This window comes from Sebastes fasciatus, chromosome 22 (genome assembly GCF_043250625.1).
Source record: "Sebastes fasciatus isolate fSebFas1 chromosome 22, fSebFas1.pri, whole genome shotgun sequence".
In the NCBI taxonomy this organism is placed as follows: domain Eukaryota; kingdom Metazoa; phylum Chordata; class Actinopteri; order Perciformes; family Sebastidae; genus Sebastes; species Sebastes fasciatus.
Window position 1 is genome coordinate 9,004,343 of NC_133816.1, and position 25,872 is coordinate 9,030,214.

Below are 25,872 nucleotides of genomic sequence, written 5' to 3' on the forward strand. Positions count from 1 at the left end.
CTAGCATTTCATTTTAGCTTGGTACACTTTGTGTATCCAATGCACTAGCATTTCATTTTAGCTTGGTATACTTTGTGTATCCAATACACTAGAATTTCATTTTAGCTGGGTACACTTTGTGTGTCTAATACACTAGCATTTCATTTAGCTGGGTACACTTTGTGTATCCAATACACTAGCATTTCATTTAGCTGGGTACACTTTGTGTATCCAATACACTAGCATTTCATTTTAGCTTGGTATACTTTGTGTATCCAATACACTAGCATTTCATTTAGCTGGGTACACTTTGTGTGTCCAATACACTAGCATTTCATTTTAGCTTGGTACACTTTGTGTATCCAATACACTAGCATTTAATTTTAGCTCGATAACCTTTGTGTATCCAATACACTAGCATTTCATTTTAGCTTGGTACACTTTGTGTATCCAATACACTAGCATTTCATTTTAGCTTGGTACACTTTGTGTATCCAATACACTAGCAGTTCATTTTAGCTTGGTACACTCTGTGTATCCAATACACTAGCATTTAGATAAGTAGGCCAACATTTGGTGTTAGGTTAAACCACATTGCCATGTTGGTCATTGGTGACCTACATTACTGATTTGTGCTGGTTGATTTATGTCATTATGTACCTGTGCAGGTAATTTCCAATTGTCAGGTGGTTTGTGCTTTGCTGAGAGCTCAGGTGAGAAAGTCAGGAAGAGGTGCTCAGGTAAGAGGTGTGGTCAGGTGAGAGAGTGAGGAAGAGGTGTGGTCAGTGGAGAAACTGGAAGGGAAAGAGGAGGAGTAAAGAGCTGATAACAGACAGGTAGATCACAAACGGCTTGCAGTGACTCATAGAAACATAGTAACATAAAAATATAGGCTTCATGTTTGAGGTAACCTACCTGCATCTATCAGATGGAGGTAGTTTAGGATTCAGAGAGGAGTTGTGATTTGTGGAGCTCCGTCGACGCCGCTGAAGGATTCAACGCCGACATGGATCACTCGTCTCTGGGCGTGTGTGATTAAGAAATAGCTGTCAACAACCGGGAAACGGAGTTATTTTGATTAACGGTAAGAATCAGAGGTTATATCTGTTATTGTATGTCTGTGAAGGGGTTTATTATGGGGATGCTGTAGTCTGGGGAAACACTCAGCCCAATGTCTGACAGTTTTATCAACATACAGTATCAGGTTTCAGCTTCAAATGTCTAAAAACAACAACAAAAACTGTAATGAAAATGTGTTTAAATGTATATATTCTGTCCTTTTACAGATTAATTGAGAATAAATATTAATGGCAGATATCCCAAATGACCATATTGTGTGTAGCCTACTAAATCTACTCAAGTACTGTACTTAATTACAATTTTACTTTAGCTTAAATGTACTTTATTCCACTTTACTACATTTCAGAGGTAAATATTGTACTTTTTCCTCACTTATTTTATTTGACAGCTAGTTATTTTAGTTATTCTAGTTATTTTTTTTTTATATTCAAAACATTTGATCACTTAATGAAATATGGTGCATTATTATGGATAAAACTGCCATCATTAATCACCTCCAATCCAATCCAATCCAAATTTATTTATAAAGCACATTTAAAAACAACAAAAGTTGACCAAAGTGCTGTACAATTATACATAGAAACAACACAATAAAACACTAAGACCAACTTAAAACCAACAAAGCATTAAGACCAAATACCTCCAAAGACCTCCAAAGACCTCCACCAAATACAGCATGAAAATGCTGCTGACGCATTAATCCATCACTGATAATAATCCAATAATATATCATATAATAACATAACACTGAGGGGGGCCATTCAGTCTTTATGCATGCATAAGTACAGTTTGCCGATGATAATTTAAAGTATGATTTTGAATGCAGTATTTCAGATGGTGCAATATTTTAGATAGTATTGCTAATGTCTAAAAACAACTACAAAAACGGTCATGAAAATGTGTTTAAATGGCTTTTTTATATATATTCTGTCCTTTTACAGAGTATTTGAGAATAAATATTTATGGCAGATATCCTAAATGACCATATTGTGTGTAGCCTACTGGGAATACACTTTGTAAATCTACTCAAGTACTTAATTACAATTTGACTTGAGCTTAAATGTATGCTACTTTATTCAACCACATTTCAGAGGGAAATATTGTACTTTTTCCTCACTAATTTTATTTGACAGGTAGTTACTTTTCAGGTTTTTATATAGAAAACATGTGATCAGTTAATGAAATATGGTGCATTATTATGGATAAAACTGCCATCATTAATCACCTCCACCAAATACAGCATTAAAATGCTGCTGACACATTAATCCATCACTGATAATAATCCAATAATATAAACTATAATAACATAACATTGAAGGTGGCCATTCAGTCTTTCTGAATGCATAAGTCCAGTGTGCCGATAATAGTTTAAAGTATGATTTTGAATGCAGTATTTCAGATTGATGCAATATTTTAGATATTTTATGGCTACTTTGAGTTTAGTAAAAATATGTGACTACTTCCTCCACTACTGCTCTTGACTGTAAAAACACACAGCTTCTTGGGAATTTCTTTGAGAGGCACACCCTTCACTTCTTTCGTACCATAATATTAATGTGATCTAATAGTTGCGAAATTTCTCTGGGAATGAAGCTTCATGATGACTGAGGGTGTCACATGTGTCACATGTGTCACTGTGTGTTGATCTGGATTTGTTCTTGCAAGGAAGCAGCCATAACCGGTGTAAACAAATGCTTTCCGACAGAAGTGCAGTTGTACTTGATAAACAACGCTGCTGGCCATTTGAAGCTCTTGTAAGATAAAAGTCAGGCCAGTTCAACCAGTGACTGCTCAGCCACATGAAGCTATTAACTAAACGCATGCCATTGGGCTGAGAGGGTTTCCCAGGTTAAAGATTGATCACTCTGTACATAGAGAGAATGATCACAGAGCTCTCTCTCTGTTTACCAGCTTGCATCTTTTTTTTTCCTTTTTGAATTTGAATGTGACCTCCGGAGAATTTGCCTCATGCTCATTCAAGTTGGGTGCGTACATTGATTGGGAGTTGTCCCTGGAAATTAATGCAAGCCCAGACTAGTATACGTCTTGCAGTTGATGGGTTCTTCAAGCATCAGTTGGGCTGTGAGAATGAGCTGACAATGTGGCTCTGCTAGTTGTTTAACGTAGATGTTAATTTTTTTCCATGGTAGCTGAGAAGGGGAATGTCGGAGGACTTCCCTGACTCATACCTGCTGGGCTGATAAGCAGGGGATTTATGGCTGCACAACCCTCTAAGTAACACTAAGAGCAGAAGTCAACCAAAGAAGAATTTACTGTATTTAACTTTTCATTTATTAGCAATAAGGAAGATATGCAAACTTAATCATCCTTATTATTGCTCCCGGGACTCAGGAAGCTGCAACTGCTTAAGTGTCAACATCAAATTAGAAAGGAGATAGTTAAGTTTAAAGTGAAAATGATGCTCCATTCAGCATTACAAGAGCTGTCATGCTGCTGTCAACACACAGCACGACTTCAGCAGTTACATAAGTACTGTGTGAACAGGATCCAGTCCGACTGGTGCCCCTAAACCACAGACAAGCTAATGTTTCCACCTCTCGTTTTTTTTCTCATTCCCTGCAGCAGTTGCCTCGAAAGTTCAAAATGAGTCACAACACAGTAAAACCGCACTGATACTGCCTGTTCCTCTTTCATACATTCACTTCCATGCTTCTTCTGTCATCTTTCACCATTTCCCTGATCTGTTTTACTCTCATTCGGGTGGCAAACTGCCTGCAAATGACACTACTTTCATTTTGTCTATGTTATAAAAATAGATGAAAGATGTAGAAAATGTGATCAGTAGAGATTGTGTGAGATTCTCTCTCACGGGACACCAACACCAACGAACAACTTAAAAAGTTGGCACAGGTAAACGCCGAATCTGGCATCCCACACCAAAGGCGTTTTGTTAGGTCTCCATGGTAACCCAACAAGGCCCAAATGGGAGCAGAGTTACCGTTAAACAGACTCTTTCATGAGATGAGGAAGACTCAGATAGAGCTCTGCTTCATAAGTTTTAATGAGCAAAAACAAAAGAGTGGGGAGATTTAATGTAAGGAATTTACATGTACGAAGACACAAAGAGGTTTTCTAAGTGTCGTATGACCTTTGACCCTGAAGGCAGGCAGGCCGGGTGATGCTGATGGACCAGGACACTCAGTGGTTGTTACACCTCCTGGGCGAGGTCCAGCTGGAGAAGTTCTACCTGCGCGTCAGAGATGGCCTCAACATCACCCGCATCGAGCACTTCCACTACGTCAAGGAGTCCGACCTGGAGCAGATAGGAATCAGCAAACCTGGTGAGCCTGATCGTCTCCTTTGATCATCCATGCTTCTGGTGTAAAAAGCATTGTCTTCTGTTTACCCACAGTAGAATGTTTGTCTTTGGATTTACAGTATTGATGGATTAAAACTAATGTTTGACAAAAAATCAATCTTATCACAACATCCACTTACTTTAATCTAAAGCTTTCAGCCACATCTCATGGCCTTCGTCAGCGGCCGTTCAGCAAAAAACGTACACATGGACGATACTATTTTCTTAGTGCATAAGGCAAGGCAAGGCAAGGCAGCTTTATTTGCACATTTCAACAACAGGGCCATTCAAAGTGCTTTACATAAACATTCAAGAACATTGTGACAAAGTGCAAAAGAACATTAAGACATAAATCATCAAAGCAGTGTCATCTTGAGGATATAGAGTGTAGATTTAAAGCTCCCATGAAAATGAGAAATTACTTTTCCAGGTTGCCACCTTGTATCTTGGTGTGTTGCTCTTTTGTTTATAACAAAATAAATACATTTTCACATTTCACGTCATTTCAAAATCAATTAATCGACCAATCGTTGCAGCTCTATTTTGATCTAATAGACCATTAAAAGATGAGGTAGATTAAATTAGTCGAGATAAATTCCTGTCCTACTTTTCAACTCTAATATGATGTAGAAACAGCAACCAAAGACTATTTCCATTATCAATTAATCTGTCGATTATTTTTACAAATATTATTATTATTCTTTCAGTCTGTAAAATGTCAGAAAATTGTGAAAATTGTCCATCACAATTTTCCGGAGCCCTAATTTATTGTTAATTTCAGCATTTTTATGAAGTTTCTCCAGCTCCAACATCCTGTTTGGTGCAGAAATACCACAAACCATGAAAGGAATTTCATTTACGAACACCCTTTAATACAATTTAAGTGAAGTAATGACTGTAGAAATGTTGTGCCAAAGGATACAAAGGAGTAATTGTTACGTGAAATTGTTGGTTAATAAATTTTTTATGAAACAATACCATTTTGTTCATGATTTAAAGGCTGTTTTGAAATCACAGATATGCCACTTTGGATGGATATAATTACATATATGTTATTTTTTCTTCCAGCACAAAGAAGATTATGGGAAGCTCTGAAACGCAACAAGATAGCTTCACGAACACGGCAATGGACGTCCAAGGTCTGACACATGTAGTTCCTATCTATTGTGTGACAACTACATGTAATGATGGCATGACAGTCAGTAATAAATCATTTATTGATGCATATAGGTGGTCAGCAGTCGAGGTCAGGACCCAGTGGAGCAGTGGAGCGGAGGCGGCCCGGTTCCGGGTCCGGAGGGCGGTAGTCGGGCTCTTCCTTCTCTGATCCAGGACAGCGAGCTGGTTGTGGGAGAGAAGCTGGGCTCCGGCTCCTTTGGGGTGGTGAAGAGGGGGGAATGGCACACGCCCACTGGGAGAGTGGTAAGGACAGTTTGTTTTTCTAGAGTTTCTTTCACATTTTATGGGCATGTCTCTCTGATTGATGCTGTATATCCTGTACAGATACAGATAAACAGTATCAGCGTGTACTTTTGATTGCTGCGTGCATATTAGTACAAATCAAATACATTTATCTAGGAACAAAGTGAGCTGCTTTTACTTTACTTTACTGCACATTATGGGAATCATGAATATATATATCATGAATATAGTGTTCACAAAGTTGCAAAACAGAACTCAAAGCTGCTATAATACATGTGTTTATATTAACAACGTGTACAGTATGTGAAAGGGGTCGCTTGTGGTGACCACCCCACAGATATTTATCACCCAATTTGCAGCTCTACAGAGCAATTTAGCCTCTTTCAGCTCATTGTTTTGGTTTTACTATCTATTATGTTTTGGTTCCCTCTCACTGCTCATTAGCGTTCTTTTTGTAAGCGGCAGCAGGCAGCAGTTTTCAGCAAAAAAATTTACTCAACAGACTCAGCACCAAACAGCAGACAGACACAGTTAGTGACTAGCTGGTGAACACAGTGGAGTATTTAGCAGATAAAAAGCCAGATATATCCCGCAGGAGTTGGTGGAGACCAAAACAGAGCTAGAATGAGAGTGAATATTGGACATATATTCATCAATTATTGCAGGTTTAAAGTTAAGAGCAAGTTTATATCACAAGTTTCCTCCATTAGCCGCCACTTGTACTTCTGCATAGGTATAGTATAGAGGTGAATACCTGGATAGAGTTAAAATAAGACTTTAACACGTGCTCTTTGGTGGGCTATGTGTTTGCCGAATTACAGGAGATGCTTGGAAAGATTCGGAAAGGATAGCGAATCTAATTTTATTGGTACATTTCATCGGTAATTAGAGCCACGTTGTTTTTTTCCTTGTTTTTCTGAATGGAGTTCTGCTGATACAGACTCCAGCTCAGAAGGTTCAGAACTGTGCAGCCGGTGAGCGTCTCATGACCTGCTTTAATCTTCTTTTCAACTTAATTTGTCCTCTAGTCCCAAACACTATCTCTTAACATGGTGCACCCTCTCAGAGGCTGGTGATTTAGAAGCAGGATTGTTATTGAGCCTCCGTCTCTCTCTCTCTTTTCACTCTTCTCAGTTGTCTGTAGCAGTGAAGTCACTAAGGAGCAGCATGTCCAGGCAGACGGAAACACTGACAGACTTCCTCCAAGAGGTGACCACCATGCAGTCTCTGGACCACCCCAACATCATCCGCCTTTATGGCGTGGTGCTCACACAGCCCCTCAAGATGGTAAGTATTGAAAAATGGGTATAATATATGGATCTATTCAAACTAAGATGTGTTGAGGAGCTTGAATACGCAACAACCTATTTTTCCTTCCTCTAGGTAACAGAGCTGGCCCCCCTGGGCGCACTCTACGACATGCTGCGCTCACGTCAGTTCGAGTATCCTCTGGTTCGCCTCTGGCTCTTTGCCACCCAGATCGCGGCGGGTATGGACTACCTGGAGACCAGGAGGTTCATCCACAGGGACCTGGCCGCGAGGAACGTCCTGCTGGCGTCCAGGGAGATGGTGAAGATCGGGGACTTTGGCCTGATGAGAGGCCTGAGCCAGGAGACGGACCACTACGTGATGACGGCACACAGAAGGATCCCGTTTGCATGGTGAGGACTTGTGGGAAAATGGGAAGGAGGATGAAGAGGAGGAAATAATATTTAAAATTCTCACTTTCTCACTTTTTCTCACCGCAGGTGTGCTCCAGAGAGTCTTCGCGTCGGCTCTTTCTCCCACTCCTCAGACGTGTGGATGTTTGGAGTCACCATGTGGGAGATGTTCACCTACTGTGAGGAGCCCTGGCTCGGTCTCTCAGGCCGACAGGTACACGCTTGTCAGCTACATGTCAACAGCCATGCTATCCATGCCAACCAGCATATTTGTGTGTCCCCGCCCTGAGGATGTTTTCTTTTGTGATATGTTCCGTGACTCAGAGTTTTAATGTCTCTGACGTTCACTCTTCTTCAATCTTAGATTTTGTGGCGTGTGGAACGGGAGGGTGAGCGCCTGGAGAAACCGCCGGATTGCCCTCAAGAGCTGTACGGCGTCATGAGGAAGTGCTGGGCCTGCAATCCCGCTGACAGACCCACCTTCGCCCAGCTCGCCACAATGGTGGCAGAGGTGATAAAATCAGAGGAGAGACTATTGATCGAGCCTTATAAGAGCAAAGCTGCTTCTTAAAATGCTGCAGAAATGCATGTTTTTTTTCAGAAAATCTTATTTCTCCTCACTTCTGTCTGCATTCGCAGGCTAAACCGATGGAGGTGCAAGCGACGAGAGACTTTGCTGAAGCCAGAAAACTTCAACTCGTGGCCAACGACCTTGTGACCGTCGTAGACCATGGGTGGGTGAGAGAAAGGAGGGTGGGATTGAAAGAGTAAAGGAAAAACTTTGACGAGCAACAATGGGCCTTTGTTAGGATGAAACAGAGGTTTAAATCAGCCTCTCAAAAGTGCATTCCAGCCGTGATCTCATGGAGTCCTCGAACGCATTTTGCTTTGTTTGTTTGAACGAGTCTAGCAGCTATGCCACACTGTCTCACTGTCTCACTGTCGCACACATCAAGGAACAAAAATACACCTAAATCCATGACAATCAACATAAATACGATACTTTCTTCCTTGTGGATTAGCCTCTAGAGGCCATTAAAATGAGTTAAGTCATGCATTGAAACCCCTAAATGAAATTAAAGCCACAAAGTGTTAAGTGCTATCTCTAAAAAATTAAATGCAAGTAAAATTTACAAAATAAACCGGTGTAAGAATACATCATATACTTTGAGTTAAGTCTGTTGGTATTATTAATGCAAAATAAAAAGTAAAATACGCACACTGAAAAATCCAAGGCTCATCTATGATGAGAAGGTTTCCATCCCAAGCATTTATATTTTGCATTTTATTAATGAAACTAATCATAATACATTTTTTTTAAAGTTAATTCCTGACATTTGGGAGCTGTATGTGTAATCTATAAGCTTAAAGGTCATTTTACTAGCTTTTCAGAGCCGCATCTTCATCAGCAAATGTAGCTGGTTCAGGTGTTATTTAGACTTTAACTCATTTACATTCCCCTGCTCTTTACAGACAGTAAAACAGTAAAGATAAGAGAAATAATAATAAAGTCTGATAACACCACGAACTACTTACCTGTATCCTGTCAGTAACAAGACAGTTGCTGTACATTAAAGCCAGATTATGTAACTTTAACTCAGATAAATCTGTGGATACCTCATAGAGCACTGTGGGCTCTGGCCTTCTCCATTTATCTGCCTGTTTAGCATGCAGCTCTTCAGTCATGTATGAATATTGATCAATATTCATTGTGTTTATTACTATTTCAAAGTTTTTGGAAGATTTATGTTATTTGTAACATGACTATATGGAAATAAATTATGTTTTGAAGTAAAACTCCCAGTAAACATTCAACAGTAAACGTGGAAATAGTAAACATTGCCAAAACATGGAGACCGCCTGAGTATATCTTTGTAAATTCTATCATAAATGGTGCATTTTTGTGTATTTTCATCAAATTTACAGTCCGAGTTGTAGTAAAGAGTAGTAGAATACATTCAGTTGCATCATTGTCTATGGGATCTTGGTCATAATGGTGACATTGCCTTTGAAATGAAGATTTTATACAAGGCGAGGATATATATATATATATATATATATATATATATATATATATACATATGTTTCCTTTATTTCATCTCCATTTTCTCTGGAATGGTAATAGAGTTTAGTTTACTTACAGTGGATTCATATTCCCTAGCTTCTCACCTTTCAAAGGAGACCAGATATATGCATATAAGCCTTATGGTTGAGGAGCTATTCCTGATTCATTTTGGGTATGTTATTTTAGGCGTTTTTTCAGCGAGATAGGGCTTAACAGGTTAAAAGGAAGAAATAACACATTTGTCCTCTTACAAATGAAAAGTTCATAGCAATCAAACCAGTTGAATACATTCAGTGGTTTTGCTGCGACAGCCTTACTTGGTCTTGTGTGACCAGTATCTAATGCTGGCTAATTCACCTACTTACTTATCCCTATCTTGTTATACAGTGTTTCACCATTGACCGTTATTGAAATCCCAGTAGTCTCACTTTTAAGAAAGGAGGCTCTTTGGTTTCTAATTGAACTGTTCTTCCTCTCTCTCTGTGCAGTCTGGAGCTGTGTGAGTGGAGAGGCCAGAACCAGAGGACGCTGATGGTCGAGTGGTTTCCCGCGAGCCTCACCGTGCCGTCACTCCCTCTTCCTGCCGCCGCTGCCGCCGCCAACCAAGCTCTCATCTCGGCCCCGCTGAAGGGCAGCCTGCAGCACACCGGGCACGGAGACATCAAACCTGAGCGCTGCTGGGGGACACCTGAGAACCTGGACGAGTCAGTGGCACCACTCTTTCTATCTCACTCAAGCTGTTTGCTATATTTGCTTCTTCTATAATAATGTCAAGCTCATTCTCTTTACTTCTGAAGGATCTCACATTTGCCATCGTTGTTTTTTTGTATCGAAGCTGAACTGAAAGACATTGTCTTGTAGGTTTGGCCAGTCTGCAAGAATACAAATAAATATGTGATAAACTGAAATTTGCATGGCAGTAAAATGACTTATAGTTTACTGACTTGAGTTAAATTTGAAGTGATAAGCAGTCAGGCTCTCACAATGGCTCCTTTTTTTATTTTCATAGCTAGTGACTTGAATTACCTGCCGCTAAAAATTCCACCATTAAACAAGAGACAGGCCTAAAGATACAAAGTTCAACTCTAGTGGCTGTTTTTAGCAGTAATATAGTGTTTTAGGGTGGCTGTCGCTTTTATTGCCTTGTAGCCTTTGCAGGTTTTCTCCTCAGTTACTGACCTAGAAGAAAGAAAGAGTTGTTAAGTTGTTATTTTCCAAATTACATTTTTCCCATTTCATATAGAAAACCATATATACTTCCATCTCAGGTCCCCGAGTCACTGTGTTTTTATTGCAGAACGCTAACAACAGTGCAGCACTGAACTTTCACCTGCTGTCAGCCAATATAGTTTGTGAGCGGAGGCTGTCAGACTAACGTGTTTACTCTTCTGACCTGTGCAGCGGTGGCAACAGCTGCTGGAGGACGATCCCTGGCAGGGAGAAGGAGGGCTCCAATCTGCAGAAAATGGCAGGTAGGTGTAGCTGCAGGATGTAGCGAGTAAAGCTTTGATATGTAGGGTACTTTTATGTCAGGTTAACATCATGATATGACTAGATATCATCTGGGATTTAGAATATTATAATAGGGTACTTTACATATCATTAATGTTGTCGTTTTGTGGTCTGAAAGCAGCATTTGTCCATTTATTTCTTCACATATTCTATTTTAAAATGCTGTTTGTTATGCTATTATTAGACACGAAGCATCCAGGAAGAGACTCAGTGTATGTCTTCATTCATTCTCACCAGTCTGAGCAGTAGTGGCTCCTATCAGAGCCCACATACACTCTGAACTAGGATCACTTGCTACCTCTTTATAATAATATTTATTGTGCGTTTCAAAAGGCCTCTTCCTTTATCTTCAGGTTTGTCTCAGAGCCTGGAGTCAGTGTTGAGTGGATCGCGGCCCAGGGCTAACACACAACCAGTAGGGGTGGTCAGATTGGATCAGCATGGCAGACCCGTGCCCCACGTGAGGGCGGCTCAGAGCGTGGTGATGCAGGACCCGCGGCGGTTCAGCGAGGCCAGCGCCGCCCCGCCTCCGCGCCCGCCGCCCCCCAACCTGAAACGCTTGAACATGAAGCCCCAGAGGAGGACCACAATCAACCCGATCCCGGGCACCGTGGTGTGGCCTGTGCAGGTGGTCATGCCCCCTGCAGCGCAGCCCAAACCTCCAAACCACTACCCGCCTCAGCAGGTCATTGGAGGCTCCAACCTGGCTAAGATGAGCAACATGACACGCTCGACGCCGCAGCTGGACGACGACACGGACAACAGAGAGAGGGAGCGAGGCAGAAGTCGAGAGAGGCCGCCTCAATTACAGCCCACAAGAGACAGCCTCACCGCACAGGTACAAGACCGATTCATCATCGTTTATCTGATTCTGTATTAAAAGTTGAATTCAAAATGGAATAAAAATACAAGCTCTGCTCTTCTCAGGTTATGGAGGCGGTTCATGGAGTGACCATTGAAGAGGTTCATGCTGCACTTCAACGTAGCGACTGGAACCCAGTGCGAGCTGAACAACAACTCAAGGTCAGACCATGAAAACACACCTTTACAGGTTTAGTCTGTGTACAAAGCGTCACTTAGAAGCAACTGATGCAAGTGATTTGTCAGAACATTTGACAATATTTCACAGTAGAAAATCCAACAAGTAAAACAGCGATATGTGCAGTAAGGCCTTCCGTTTCGAGGGGTGGCACTAGTGTTGCCAATTTCAACACCAGCAGTCTTATAAAACATTTGAAGACGCATCACGCGAAAGAGCACGACGACCTCAACCAAGGCAAAGGCGGAAAAACGGACGAACCACAGCAGCAAACGTTGGAAACCTTATTCCAACGAAGAGATGAATTTCACAAAGATAGCCCAAAAGCGACGAAAATATTATATTTATCACGCTGGTATCGGCTGATAGGAAAAAATGGTATCAGAACATCTCTACTAATGAGTCTATTTCATGCCAGTGCTGCTTTAATCAATCATCAATAAGGCATCTGCAATTCATATTTTTGAACAATTTGCAGTATGTGATTCTGTAATAAACCGCAATAGACTCACACATAGAGGCGCGTTGCACTAGAGGTCTCACCAATGATTTCACAGCAGGTGTTACATTTGAATGCAGATGGAAACGCCTGCTTTGAGGTGTGGACAGACCCTCACAAAGCAAATAACCAGCTTGTTTTGTCTGTCTCCATATTTTGCTCAAGGTGATAATGGATTTATGTATCTAAAAATGTGTATTTTGGTTGCCGCCTCTGATCCCTGCCTTTGCGTCCCTCTCAGTTGGAGCAGCTGTACTCGCTGAGCCTCTGCTCCAGAGAGGACTGTGTGAGGATCCTCGCCAGGTACCAGTGGAACCTGCAGTTGGCCAGCCGCTACCTGATCCGGTGGTCGCGGGACGAGAGGCCCGGCCCCGGAGAGAGGGAGCGACCTCAAGTTAGCGCGGAAAGACGAGTCTGAAGTGGCGGATTTTTACCTTCATCAATGGTTGACTTTTCAGCAACAACTCTGTCTGGCACTGGACGCTGCCCAACACAACTATGGGGACAGACGGGTGGTCCAGTGGATAGAAAAAGTAGAAAAGTGAAGATGTTTGAATGTAAAAAAGGAACAATATTTTGAAACAGGAATTTAGCAAAAAGACTTCTGACTACTGTTTTTTTCTATTTTTAATGTCCAGCACAATATGTGCCTTTTGCAAATAGTTTTTGTATCTTAATGAATTTGTATATATTGTATTAGAAATGATTGTATTATTGAATAAAACGATCCGGTCTTAATGCTGAGCTGCTGAGCAGCTTGTTCAGTTGGTTACTGTTTACTGTTATAACACACTTTAATTTCATTTGTGTTGCGTTCAAGTGCCTGCTCAGAAAGATTTAGTGTCTTAAACTGTAATATTACATTTAATATTACATTGAATTTCTGTTGTAAGAGAGAGGTCATGGACTCTGCTGAGTCTGTTGGTCGTTTTCCATGTTTACTTTACACAACATATTTGTTTTTTTGTGACTTAAGAAAACTGTGTACATAGATGTACTAGTGTAAATATATCCAACAGCAGAATTTCAGGTCAACCTGTACGACCAGTTGCTCGGGCTTTGAATTGGTGACCCCCGTATAGTAAGAACTATACAGTAGGATTACATAATATGGGAGGACAATTCAAGTTTTTAGTCATTTCCCGAGAGCTTTGAGGCGTGGATGGACATGTGCAGACATGCTCTCAGAAATAGTTTGCTTGTATTTCCCACATTTTTCCAGAGGGTGGAGCAGTATGATCAATATGTGATCAGGGAGGAGGAGGTTTGTCTGCTTTTTGTTGCAGCTGAAGTAGGGCATGGATATAATCTTTAGATTAGATAAAGGAAGCTGATATTGACACCAATATTGTGCATGTTGTATTGAGAAAGTTAACTCAAATGGAGCATAGATTGGCTGATCCAGAGAGACGGGATTTCCCTCTGAAGCATTTTTTCCGAGTGAAACCAGATGTTCCACATTTAGACTTTCCGAGGGCCATCCCAAAACTTTCCTGGACAATCAGCGGAGCAGAATAACACAAGACACCATGACAGTGGATTAATATGACATTTTGTTTTATTTCTGAAGAACAGGGTATATATTTTGTTTCTGTAAAAAATGTGATTCACAAGACAATAACAAAATAGTTTTGGTAGAAATGCAGGAAACAGATCCTGCCTGCTGCAGACAGAACATTTTTTAAGTGCTGCAGATGAACATCAAACTGAAACAATGCACAAATAATTGCAATAAATGTACTGCCCATCCTTTGAGTACTTTCTCTTTCGTTATCAGAGGCTGACGGTAGTGTATACAGTATATAGGACACATTTAGATACGGAGCTGCATTTGAGAGCACTAGTGGCAACCGAGCCTCACGGGAGGCAACACCCATGTTTATCTCGCGAGAACAGTGAAAACGATTATTAAATACAGAGCAGAGAGTTGCGTTCAACAGCAAACAAGCGACATTTGCAAACATAAACCTGACCTCTCATTCTAAAGCTATCAAAATGAGCTGAAAAACAGAGCACATTTCACATGAGAGTTCACAGAAAGTCTGTTTCCTTGAACCCGCCACTGACTGGGGGGGGGGTTTTCCCACCACTGTGAGGTCACTAACCTCAACTTCTGCTTTTTCTTTTCTTTCTATTAACCTACATTTGCTTTCTCCTATGATATCATCACACTGGCACATGTTCAAGGCAGTGGCATCTGGAGAAATTGGGAGGGCGAGGTTTGGCAGTGGTGTCACTCTCCATGGCAACTACTGAACCACTGAACCACCGAGGGAGCATGAGAGCATTTGCACTGTAGCCTGTTCTACAGTATCGCTAGATTATGTACACCAGGGTTTAAGACAGAGGGCTTTGAGGAATAGAAAAGGCAGCTGAGAGGTAGAGAAAGAGCACTTTGGTAAATACTATCAGCATGTGTCAAGTTCGACTAAAAGACGAACACAACCACCACTTCCCTATACATTATGAATAGGCTAAATAACGAGTTTGTTTGCTGTTGCTAATGATTCCTATTGTGATTTCTTCATATATTAGACAAACATAGTGCATAAATATGAAATGTTATTGCCAGTGTAGCATTAAAGCACATTCATACACGTGTGTTGATAAAGAAAAAGACATTGAGGGGGTAAAGGTTGGCTTTTATGGGAGGGGTTAAATCTCTACTGGAGGTACATTCACTCATTTAAAGTAGATAAAACTACAAACTGTATGGAGTGTAAGGAACATTGGCAATGTGGCGGCCTGTTATCAGTCGCTAAGTTTGGACAGATTTCAAAAACAATCCTTGGCAGGCATCTGGAGTCAAAGAGTTCACTAGCTATTTTTGGCTGGAATTTTGGCGAAGGAAGGATTTTAAAAAAACTAATACAAAAATTAAGTACACGAACAGAGAATGCAAAACTGGAACTGGCTCTCCTGCTGTTTGTTTTTGCCTCCTTTATTCCTGTTATGAAAACACCGTGCTGCGCTGGTTGGCTTCCCCGACCTTCTCGAAAAACATGAAATCCTGCAAAGTGGCAACAAAGAAGGGAATTAATTCCTCCCCTGATAAGAACGAGGCAACAAGTGTACAAAGAATACAAATTGGTGTTATTCAAGGTAACTAATGAATGATGGTCTTACAATGAGGAAGGTGGCTCCCATGAGCACGGCTTTCATCTTCACGTCCATGTCCAGCGGGAACTGGATGCCAAAGTTGTCTGTGTCTGTGAAGACTTCCTTCAAAAGGCCGCTCCACTGCTTGCTGATGCGACCGATGGACTTGTCGCCGTCTTTGGCCTTCAGCTGCGGAACAATAACAACAACAAAAGACGTTTTAGCGTTTTAGCGTCCTCACTATACTATGATGTTGAGGTGTTCCCAAAAATGGCCAAACTTGGACCGGAACTGACGCTTTCTTGCCGAGAGTTAGACGAGAAGATTGAAACCCCTCTCATGCCTGTAGGATAAATATGAAGCTGCAGCCAGCAGGCAGTTTGCTTAGCTTAGCATAAAGACCATGGATGTGTTACAAAGAACGTATACTTCCAAGAGGTGATTGTCAATTGTTCGTTCCACTGCAACATCAACGTCCCTGCAGCAGAGCTACACTTCCTCCGTTTTGGACTGAGCGACTACCGGACGCCAGTAAAACGTCTGCGTACAAAGTAAAAGTACTAAAGTAAAACTAAATTATTTCTATTCTATTGTCATATTTGATGTCTCTACCAAAATGTCCTGTGTTGAACAATAAAAATATTATAATTATCATTTTCTAGCTTCACTTCCGTGTATGCGGCCCATTGAATAAGCAAAGTAATGTTTCTCCCGCTGGCCCCGCCCTTGAGATCCTGCTCGGCCCATAGACTTTACATTTTGATGACCGCACAGATTTTTTGAATCGCTTTTCTTGCCTCAAGGAAAGTTTTCCAAATATAAACCCTCCGTGGATCAAAAAATCCCAATAGAAAGAGTCATAATTGACCTTATTTCAACAGTCTTACAGACGTCTCTTTTACAATGGCAGTCTATGGGGAAAATGCTTTTTGGGCCGTAGGGGGATTTTTCGCTGGAAAAAATTGGAAGCAAGGCTGAGCTTATCCAGGTCTTATTATACATCCATGATAAAGACTAGGAACGGCTAGCCTGGCTCGGTTCAAAGGTCTGGCTGTAGCTTCATATCTAATGGACAGATACAAAAGTGGTATCGACCTTCTTCTAACACAACAATCCTTTAACCTCACCTCAAAGTTGACGTCCCCACAGCAGTTGCAGGCAAAGCAGGGCCCCTCCAGTTTCATCAGCGTCTCCTTGTTGGCTCCCTGGATGGAAAACCTCGGCACGAAAGGGTGCCAGTCCTGTTTGATGTAGCCTATGGTGGTGCCCGGTGGTGCCTGGACCTCCATCTGTGGGTGACATTGGTGGGTGTAATTACATACACATACCGACGTGCCACAAAATTAGAAAGCTATCCCAGAGAGCTGAAAAGCTGTCCTCATGCCTGACGGCTATAAATAAAAACATCACGGTTAGCGTTAGCGTGACACAGCAGGATTGATAAGTGAATCTCTTGACTGCTCCATTGTGGCACCACATGACACAGGTAATACATCTCACATGGCTCCAGGAGACAGAGGTGCAGTATGTGAGAGTGTAGCAGCTTGGGTTGGGGCCAATGGGAACGATGTGATTAAACAGAGAGCGAGAGAGAGAGAGAGAGAGAGAGAGAGAGAGAGAGAGAGAGAGAGAGAGAGAGAGAGAGAGAGAGAGAGAGAGAGAGAGAGAGAGAGAGCGGTCTCAGAGGTGGAGGGATGTCAGAGGACCGGGGGAGTCTAGGAGACAGTTTGGACAGACAAAGGGCCATTCATCGTCTCAACAAACCCCCTGCCTGAGCAGACCGGTGCACAAAGACACCGAAGCGCCACTCAGAAACTCAACAGTAACACAAGCTGAAGGGATCCACTTTTGTTAAAGGGCTGGCTTTCTTATGTACTTTTAGTGTATCTACATGAATATAAAACAATAGATGTGACATGTTCTAATGACCAATACCAATACCAATACTGCAATACACCAATACTGTTTTTTATTTAAAGTAATGAGTATAAGACAACTGTGTCTGTCTCAAATTAACCCCAAAGGCTAAGATTTTGATTATTATAGCTCCAAGAGAACAAATCATGCTACATGTTGTTTACTTTACACTCAATTGGCATGAAATGAACTGCTCAGCGGTAAACTGTTATGGTGATATTAATAACTTTGTTATGACGTTAACGCTACTAAATGTTACCTTTGAGCCAAGTTAGAGTAGCTAAGATTAAAACAACGTCTGTTTAATTAACAGATCAATGCTGTTGAGCTGGCAATCAGCAATACCTTTGACAAAGAACTCAGCTGGTCTGTTGCTTGGTAGATAACGGTAAAGTAACTCAGTTCACTTACTTTTGGTAGTTTTAGTTGACCCATAAGTAAAAAAATATATCTCTCATGTACTCTATACTGACGTGTGGAAAGTGATGTCAGCCTCCCTGGTCTCTTTGGTCCTTTTGGTGAAGCAGTTCGGTGCTGAACAGATGATAACCAGTTGCTGCCCATGGGTGGCATTTGTGAACAATACCCAGGTTAGATGGCGGGCAGTTATTCCTTTAGTTATGACGTTATGTCGCACCTACTGTTTTACATGTATGGGTACATGCAAATAGATTTACATTTCGCCCAGATATTGAGATATCCATCTCGACAACAACGTCTCTTTGCAGACACAATGACGCCGCTACACACCTCATCAACAGTTTTCATATGGACTTTATGTTCAGTATAAAATAGTCCTGGTTAAAACTGATTATCCAGAGTAGCCAGGACATCGTGTCTGGAAAGACACGTTGTAGCTGAATCTTTCAAAATGACATTTTCAATGCTGTGAGCACCACGAATAAACATTGTATCAAGGTGGCAGAAGAAATCGCAAAATCTGGACAAATAAAACCAAGAAGTGTCTCTTTAAAGGATAAGGACTTTTGCTTTGGCTGTTTTTATTTCCTTTTTTGGAGGGGGGGGACTCTGTTATTTCCAAAGGTTGTTGTTGTTGAACTATGAATCAACTGTAATAGTAATAGTTTATTCTTCTCCATCAGAAACTCTGATGACTGAAATGATTAAATATTAACAACATTAATAATGGGACACGTTGTCAGAGTGAGTACTCAGGGCGATTTGGAGCTGAATGGACTGTTGAATTAGTACAATATTTGTTTTGGTGTGGTAAATCAATATGATAGGGATGCTATTAAAAACTGCTCTTGACACCTACACCTGCACACACACACACACACACACACACACACACACATACAGACCTCTTGCAGGCAGCAGGGACACCAGCAGGAGACGCAGCGGAAAGGCCGTATGAGACGGATGACCTCCCTGTCACTGGTGTCCTTGATCTTCATGTCGAAGCTGCGCAGCGAGCCGCAGCAGTTCCTGGTGCAGCAGTCGTTCTTCTCTTTAGCCTTGTAGATCTTCTGGCCCAGACTGTTCTTTATCTCATACTGGTTGTTAGTCTCGAACCCGATGAATGCTGGGCGGGAGGAAAGAACACAGGGGGGGAAATAACAAAGTGGAGATAAGCAAAGAGTTCAAAGGACAGGTGTCATTTTATCATTATGGTTTATAGTGAGAGGTTTAAAGTTCAACAGTGCACCAAAAACATATGAATGGATGAACATAATGTGCCTTACCTTCCAGGAGTTCAACTTTTTGATGGATCAGGATCTGGTCAATCTAAAACCAAAAGAGGAACAGTTAACAGTTAACAATTCCTCTTAAAACAAGGGGAAACGCTGCAAACACAAAGGGACAATTTGACTTGTTTGCAATACAAAGCAACTTATGAAATATCACAAAACCACGATGAGTCTTGTTACCTGCAAACTCCCCTGTACCTTTTTTTGTTTGAGTACACAAAGGTTTTTTTATTTGCTTTTTTGATGCAAAAGTAAATGTTGTTCTTGTAGTATGTACACAAAGAAAACCTACTGAGCTACTGTTTTTAGAGAGAACAACGCTGAATGTGATCTTTACAAGTTAAAAAAAGCTTTGATGACTGTGGTCATACTACATTGTTTTAAATGAAAAACATTGGATTTAAAAGTGCACAAACTAAAGACAGATTACTAACGGTCTATCCAATGTAATTGACCCTTGTACTCTGTAATGGATTTCAATTCGGCTCTAGAGAAGTACAATAAACTACGCAGTACATGTACATAAATGGTAAATTATTACATTTTATGTATGACGTTTTATTTCCCCTTAAACTCATGTGAAAGATGGCAAATGAGGAACTAAAGAGTGTTCCATCTAGACCGCTAAACAACAGGATGTTACAGTATGTATTAAGGTTGCTACACTGTACACCCTCAGCTGATCTCAAGTGTAGCTTCTTATCGTTTTTATTTCTATTAATCGAGTCGTCATTATCCGCCAGCTGCCCAGCTCAGAGACAGAGAGAGATCAAATTCCAGAAGTGAAGGAGTGGTGCGTGAATAATCCATCTTAGTTCAAGATAAAGACTTGTAGGAAAAATTTGAAAACACGTGGATCTGGGATTTCTCGATCCTACCTGTGTGAGGTATTCCAGCCCCGGCGGCACCCCAACGGGAACCACAGCCGGAGCCGCCGAGATCCGGGGGTCATACTCCGGTGCTGGAACTGGGCCTGGGCCGATCGCATTGGGCTGATACATGACAGGAGCTTGGCCAGGATTGTAGTTCATGTTGAAGCCAGGTGGAGGGGCTTGACTGGGGTCTCCGTAACCCCCCTGAGGGACTGGATAAGGTGCTACGCTGTGGCCGCCGGGCTGGGGCATGGGATAGGGTGCCTGGTGGTAAGGGCCTGGGTAACCTGGGAAAAAAAGACAATGATGTTATTCAAACTTGTACAAATTTATTCACACACTGAATTTGTACAACATTGTTCATTATAATAGCTACACACACAGGGTTACTTCACAGAACAAAGCCAGATGTCGTTCAAACAGGAAGCAATAGAGGTTCATTTTAACATTAAAAAACATAATATATAAAACATAACTCAAAATAAGCAATAACTTTAAAAAAGAAACATGAATATAAAAACCCATATAATAAACATACAAGTTCTTACCTTCCAATAAGATCAAAAATACAATAATGCAGAGACAAACTTTCAGATCATCGTTGCACCCTCGACGGTGGATGTCGCAATCTGTGTGTGTGTGTGTGTGTGTGTGTCTGTGGCTGATAGTAGCTGCTCTGTGCTCCTGGGCGTGTGAGAGTGTGTGCGTTTACTGTTGATCACCCTGCTTTTCCCTGTTGGGACAGCAGAGCCAATAAGCTACTTATTACCCGAGCCACAGAGGAGATTGGAGGCACTTAGAAGCGAGTAAATTAACAGCCAATAGTGGACTATGGTATACAGTAATAGCACTGGTGGTTTTTGTCATTTTTTCATGGTAAATACTTGCTTAAAAATAGCTTTTTAAACAGCACGATTACCAGATAACAGTCTTTATTTGGGCATGAGTTCAACAGCTGCAGACTTATCTGACCAGAGCAAACTAGACTAATCAGTAAGGTTTTCAACCGGCAGTTTACTTCCGTTTTAGTTGCACCCTGGGTGCTTCATATCGTCTCATAAAAGGGAAGTCTTCCTTTAAACATGATTACATACATTTCTGCGTGTTTGTCTGTTTGAAGTGCATCAGTTATTGAGTCTGTCTTCATAATAAAGATAAAACATTCCCCTACTATTCTGACATTTATTCTGACTTTATTTTGCATATTCTGTGTGTTCTCTTCGGCCCAGATGTCAAGCAAACATCGGACTTCTGCAGAAGTCCAGGTCAGTCCTCTCATGTTAACCTGTCGTTTACCTGTGTCCATCTCAACAAATGCCCACGCAAGCAGCCTGTGTTTAGGTTTGCTTGGAAATGGTCTGAGGACCGCCTCTCGCAAGCGGTCTCGGTCCAGTTGTTTTGGTCCGCACCAGAGTACGATTACTGTTCACAACCGCCCAAATGAACCGCACCAGAGTTTCGATTAAAATGGACTAAATTTTGGCTTGTGAAAGTGCCCTAAAGCAATTAGAGATTACTGAATTACTCCTTCACACGCAGTTTAAAAGAGTCACAAATAATACGTGGATCACAGAGAGAAGTATTTAAATGACAATTTAAAAGGAAGTGGTCACAACAGAGAAGTGCAAGAGGATGTGATGAAGTGGAACGCTGACCGTCATGTGTTCACTCAGTTAGAGATGTCTGCAATGTTGTGTCACTAAAAATAAATCGCCAACTATTTGGATAATCGATTCATCGTTAGAGTAATTTTTTAAGCAAAGATGGCAGATAAATGCGTTTTTCAGCCTCTCATACAGTATATGGAGATTTCATACTTTTCTCTGTTTTATATCATATTAAACTGAATATCTTTGGGTTTTGGTCTGACATTTAAAGACATCATCTTTGACTTTGAGAAACTGGGATAGACATGTTTCACTATTTTCTGACATTTTATAGACCAAACGATTGACGGGTTAATCTAGAAAATAATTGGCAGATTAATCGATAATGAAAATAATCGTTAGTTGCAGCCCTAATAATAATCTTTCTCCTAGACAGAGTTATCAACATCCCTCATTTTAGATTTACTTGATGTCTTTTTCATTATAAAGCAAGTTTTAAGGGACTGTTTGTAAGAATCAGAAATTGGTTGTAACAGCGACACCTGTGGGCGTTAAGTCAACGAAAGTCAGTGTCCTGTTGCTCGCGCTCGCCCGTGTGCACGAGCTTACTGAATGTGAGCGGGCATCCGTCAATACAGTGAGGCGACACACGTCAGCTAAAGCCACAATATCACTCTATATTTCACCTGCTTGGCAGTAATGTTAGCTGACCAGACGAAGGTCTCTCCATGAATCAATGCTGATCCTAGTGTTGGCTTTTCCTGCTTCAGCCTCCCGACCGCGGCCGGAGAAAACAGGGAAGACACCGGCACCCGGTCGGAGACGATAACGTTTCTCGTTGCGGAGCTCCGTCACTTCACAAGACACGGAAAACCTCTGTTGGTCTGGAGGAGCTGCAGCATTTATTTCTGCACAAACGTCCACTGTACATTCACTAGATATTCTCAGAGCGACTAACTCTTGCACGTGAGGTGTAGCGAGCTGAGTGAAGGCAGGCAGAGGAGCAGAGGAGCAGAGTACAGCAGAGACTCCGGCCCTGGAGACCAAAGCTACGGTCTCCCCCGCGTCCTCCGACCGCGGTCAACACTGTTTTACAAGACGGGCTTCACTAGATATAACTTTGCAGTTTTGATGCTTCCGTGTAGTTTGTGTTGGAGTCTGAGTCTGAACAGCGTAGCCAAATGCGAGCGCGCATGGGACACCGACACGGATTGATTTATACGTGTAAGAAGTTACAAACAGTCCCTTTAAGTGTTATATAAATACTGTGAACGTATGGAATTAAATGCTCAATCCATGGAGAAATAGCCCGTATTCAGAAACTGTGTATTTGAATTAAGTTGTCAGGATTTCCGTAATTTTGTGATGTCACAAATATACAATATATAGGCCATTTTACAGTGTGTGCTAAATCGGAGCGTTTCAGACAGAGGGTAACTACAGGCATATTTAGACAGACAGTAAACGTGTTCTAGTAGAAACACAAAATACAAGTATGGACCTGAAATGAGCAGAATATGGGACGTCTAATATTTAGTGTTTAATCTTGTATTAGTGCATATCCTGTGATTTGTACCTTCATCTGTAACTAGTGTAATACTGAAACGATTAGTCATTTTTCCAGCAAACATTCCATGTGAGAAGCTTCTGCTTTTCTGTTTTACGTTATTGTAAATTGAAAAGGTTTGGGATATGAACTGTAGTTTGAACAAAACAAGCAATCTGAAGGCATGTGTTTTCTGCCTGTGCGGTAGATGTGGGCTTGTTTCCTATGGGTGGGTGGGTGTTTTGTCTTGTGTTTGTCACACCCCTGTACATGTCACTTGTTGGTTATTGAGTTCACTTGTTAGGAAATGTGTCATAGTGTCATCAACATACCATTAGTGTTGAGTTACAGAGGATCTGTGTGCCACTTTCTGACTGATTTGTGTGGTAGCTGACCAAACTGGTTTTTGTTTTGCATGGCAGGACAGTCCTACAACGACAAGCTAAACAGTTTTAGAGGACAATGAACCATTTCATAGTGAGACTCTTCCTTCCATAAGGTTGTGAGCATTCTGGCATACAGTTTTAAGGCTGAACCGATGTTGTTAAATCTCAAAACAAATGTGGATTAAAGTCAGAAAGACTTTCTATCAAGCGCGCTGATGACTAACAGAGGACGTGAGTAATGAGTTCTGTGAACTTTGAGGCTTGTTGTTGCTCCACCTCTTTCCACATTCCTTTCTCTACTTGCAGGAAACAAAACTCAGATTTTAAACCAGCATGTTCGCAGGAAGGCCGCACTCGTGTACACACACTGACAACGGTACCTTTCACCTCCTGAACTGCCCTTTTTCCATCCGGAGGGAGGAGTACGCTGTGCCAACGGGCTAAATCAGAAGAGGTTTTTTCACCTTGAGTTTCATACAAATATGCTGGGAATTTCTTTTAGATTTCACCACCTTGGGGAGGATAACATTTCTAAAGGACGTTGAAGGAACCTGGGGGCTGGACAGGGTGTCATTTCACTCCACAATGATGCTCAGTGAACAGGAATCTAATGAAAACTTTAAGATTGAATCATTTCAGCTAATTATGACATAATGGAAAAAGCCAATGAGGAAGCGAAATATATTCTTGAAAAGCTCCCCATCAAAGCCCTTAATTCTTCTCTTTTTCTGTCTAAAAGTCAAACTAAAGATGGAAATCTGAAAGAAATCTAGTTTTTATTCCACTTTCCTAGTTGTTGCGTTTAAGCTGCTTACCAGGAGAAGACATGGCGAGGAGCTGGATGAGACTTTTCTGGGCACGGAGTAAAAGGAAGGTCACACTTCCCGGTCCACTCCCAGGGTCTCTATGGGAAACTGGAAGAGAGGGGAGAGAGATCACACAAACAGACATGGATTGCTTATTTGTCACCACACCACAATGGTTTATTAAGTATATGTTTACAACATAACAAAGCATAGTCCACAAGTCCATTCTGTGGAAAATAAAAGGGCAGGAAATAATTGTTCTTCATGTTTGAGAGCTCACATGAATTTATATGTGGGAGTGAAATGATTCAGCAGAGGCAGAGGGACTTTCCATTTGGTCCTCTGCTCTTCTTCATGCTTTTATTTTGCTACCATTACTATTAGAAGTTTCAAAATAAAGCTGAATTTCCAGTTGAAACATGCAAATCCCCTATAAAGTCATCAGGAGTACATTGTTTATAAAAACACTGTTTATATTTTCCCCAGCATGGCCCCTCCTCTCTGGTTATCATCTCTATGCCTCACACACACACTGTGTCTGGTAAAAGCCTGATAACACCATCTAATCCATGACACATTAACAAGTACAAAAACATGTAAATGAAGCAGAAATCTCACCTTTCAAGCAGCTGGTCACAGCTAGAAAAAAATGATGATAAAAACCAATTAATTTAACGTGGAAAAAAAGCCACAAGCACCGAGCCAAGGAGGCACTTTTCAATGTTTTCTTCCCTGTTCCTCGTCGCTGAGCTGTCTCTGTTACTCCTCCCTCCCATCCAAATCTCAGATATTCTCCTCCCCTTTCTACTCAGATATTCTCCTCATATGACCTATATTAAGCACAAACTAAACACACCAATTACCATCTAGTTGGAACTGGAAACTATGTTTTATATACCTTTTTTACAAGGTTTCTATTTGTCCTAGCTCTAGTTGGCTGTCACATAGGAGGATTTACATCATGGAGATGGCAACATGTTGTTATCCAGCAGAGGAGGGAGGGGGTTGGTCTGTTAAACACGATGCAACAACCACTAGAGGGCGACAACACACCAGTAATGACATGCACATACTGGCAATTCATTTTATATTTTTTTTATACTTTATTTTTTCCCTTTTTTTAAGGTTGTTTTCATGTATGCAATTTACAGTTCGTAATTACAATAGTTTCTAAACCATTTTTTAAGTAGATGAGGTTGTAGACAAACTCATTAAGTACACCAGAAAAAAACAACTTCAACATTCAAAATTGAAATAAAGTTAAGAAAAGAAATAATAATAATAATAATAATAATAATAATGATACAAAGAAAGAATAGAGTTAAAAAAAAAAAAAAACATACATAACAAA

General features: G+C 41.1%; 2 protein-coding genes across 4 annotated transcripts; one reads left to right on the forward strand and one right to left on the reverse strand.

The window, feature by feature from the left end:
* The first annotated feature begins 732 nt into the window (after positions 1-732).
* tnk1 (tyrosine kinase, non-receptor, 1) lies at positions 733-13,320 on the forward strand. Of its 2 annotated transcripts, none has more exons than XM_074622994.1 (14): positions 733-1,063; positions 4,183-4,361; positions 5,447-5,517; positions 5,609-5,800; positions 6,935-7,087; positions 7,184-7,461; positions 7,549-7,675; positions 7,826-7,972; positions 8,101-8,195; positions 10,015-10,230; positions 10,928-10,998; positions 11,392-11,876; positions 11,966-12,061; positions 12,818-13,320. In XM_074622994.1, exons 2-14 carry the CDS (start codon positions 4,199-4,201, stop codon positions 12,992-12,994), a joined length of 2,271 nt encoding a protein of 756 aa, XP_074479095.1. In that variant the 5' UTR covers positions 733-1,063; positions 4,183-4,198; the 3' UTR covers positions 12,995-13,320. The 2 variants fall into 2 exon arrangements, with proteins under 2 accessions (XP_074479095.1, XP_074479096.1); XM_074622995.1 differs by having other exon boundaries at positions 4,187-4,361.
* Positions 13,321-14,116: 796 nt separating this feature from the next.
* LOC141760320 (phospholipid scramblase 1-like) lies at positions 14,117-25,496 on the reverse strand. Of its 2 annotated transcripts, XM_074622999.1 has the most exons (8): positions 25,140-25,496; positions 24,531-24,629; positions 20,183-20,463; positions 19,299-19,341; positions 18,918-19,138; positions 16,803-16,964; positions 15,703-15,864; positions 14,117-15,586 (listed from the first exon to the last, which is right to left on the reverse strand). In XM_074622999.1, exons 2-8 carry the CDS (start codon positions 24,541-24,543, stop codon positions 15,527-15,529), a joined length of 942 nt encoding a protein of 313 aa, XP_074479100.1. In that variant the 5' UTR covers positions 24,544-24,629; positions 25,140-25,496; the 3' UTR covers positions 14,117-15,526. The 2 variants fall into 2 exon arrangements, with proteins under 2 accessions (XP_074479100.1, XP_074479102.1); XM_074623001.1 differs by lacking the exons at positions 24,531-24,629; positions 25,140-25,496 and adding an exon at positions 20,725-21,075.
* Positions 25,497-25,872: the final 376 nt, after the last annotated feature.

Bases quoted from the DNA above. Each gene is read 5' to 3' on its own strand.
- tnk1 (XM_074622994.1), top strand. From the start codon at position 4,199: ATGCTGATGGACCAGGACACTCAGTGGTTGTTACACCTCCTGGGCGAG. The intron at 5,518-5,608 runs GTCTGACACATG...TGATGCATATAG, and splicing joins CACGGCAATGGACGTCCAAG to GTGGTCAGCAGTCGAGGTCA. The intron at 12,062-12,817 runs GTCAGACCATGA...CGTCCCTCTCAG, and splicing joins GAGCTGAACAACAACTCAAG to TTGGAGCAGCTGTACTCGCT.
- LOC141760320 (XM_074622999.1), bottom strand. The intron at 19,139-19,298 runs GTAAGGCACATT...CCTCCCGCCCAG, and splicing joins AAAAGTTGAACTCCTGGAAG to CATTCATCGGGTTCGAGACT. The intron at 16,965-18,917 runs GTCTGTATGTGT...TGTCACCCACAG, and splicing joins GTCCCTGCTGCCTGCAAGAG to ATGGAGGTCCAGGCACCACC.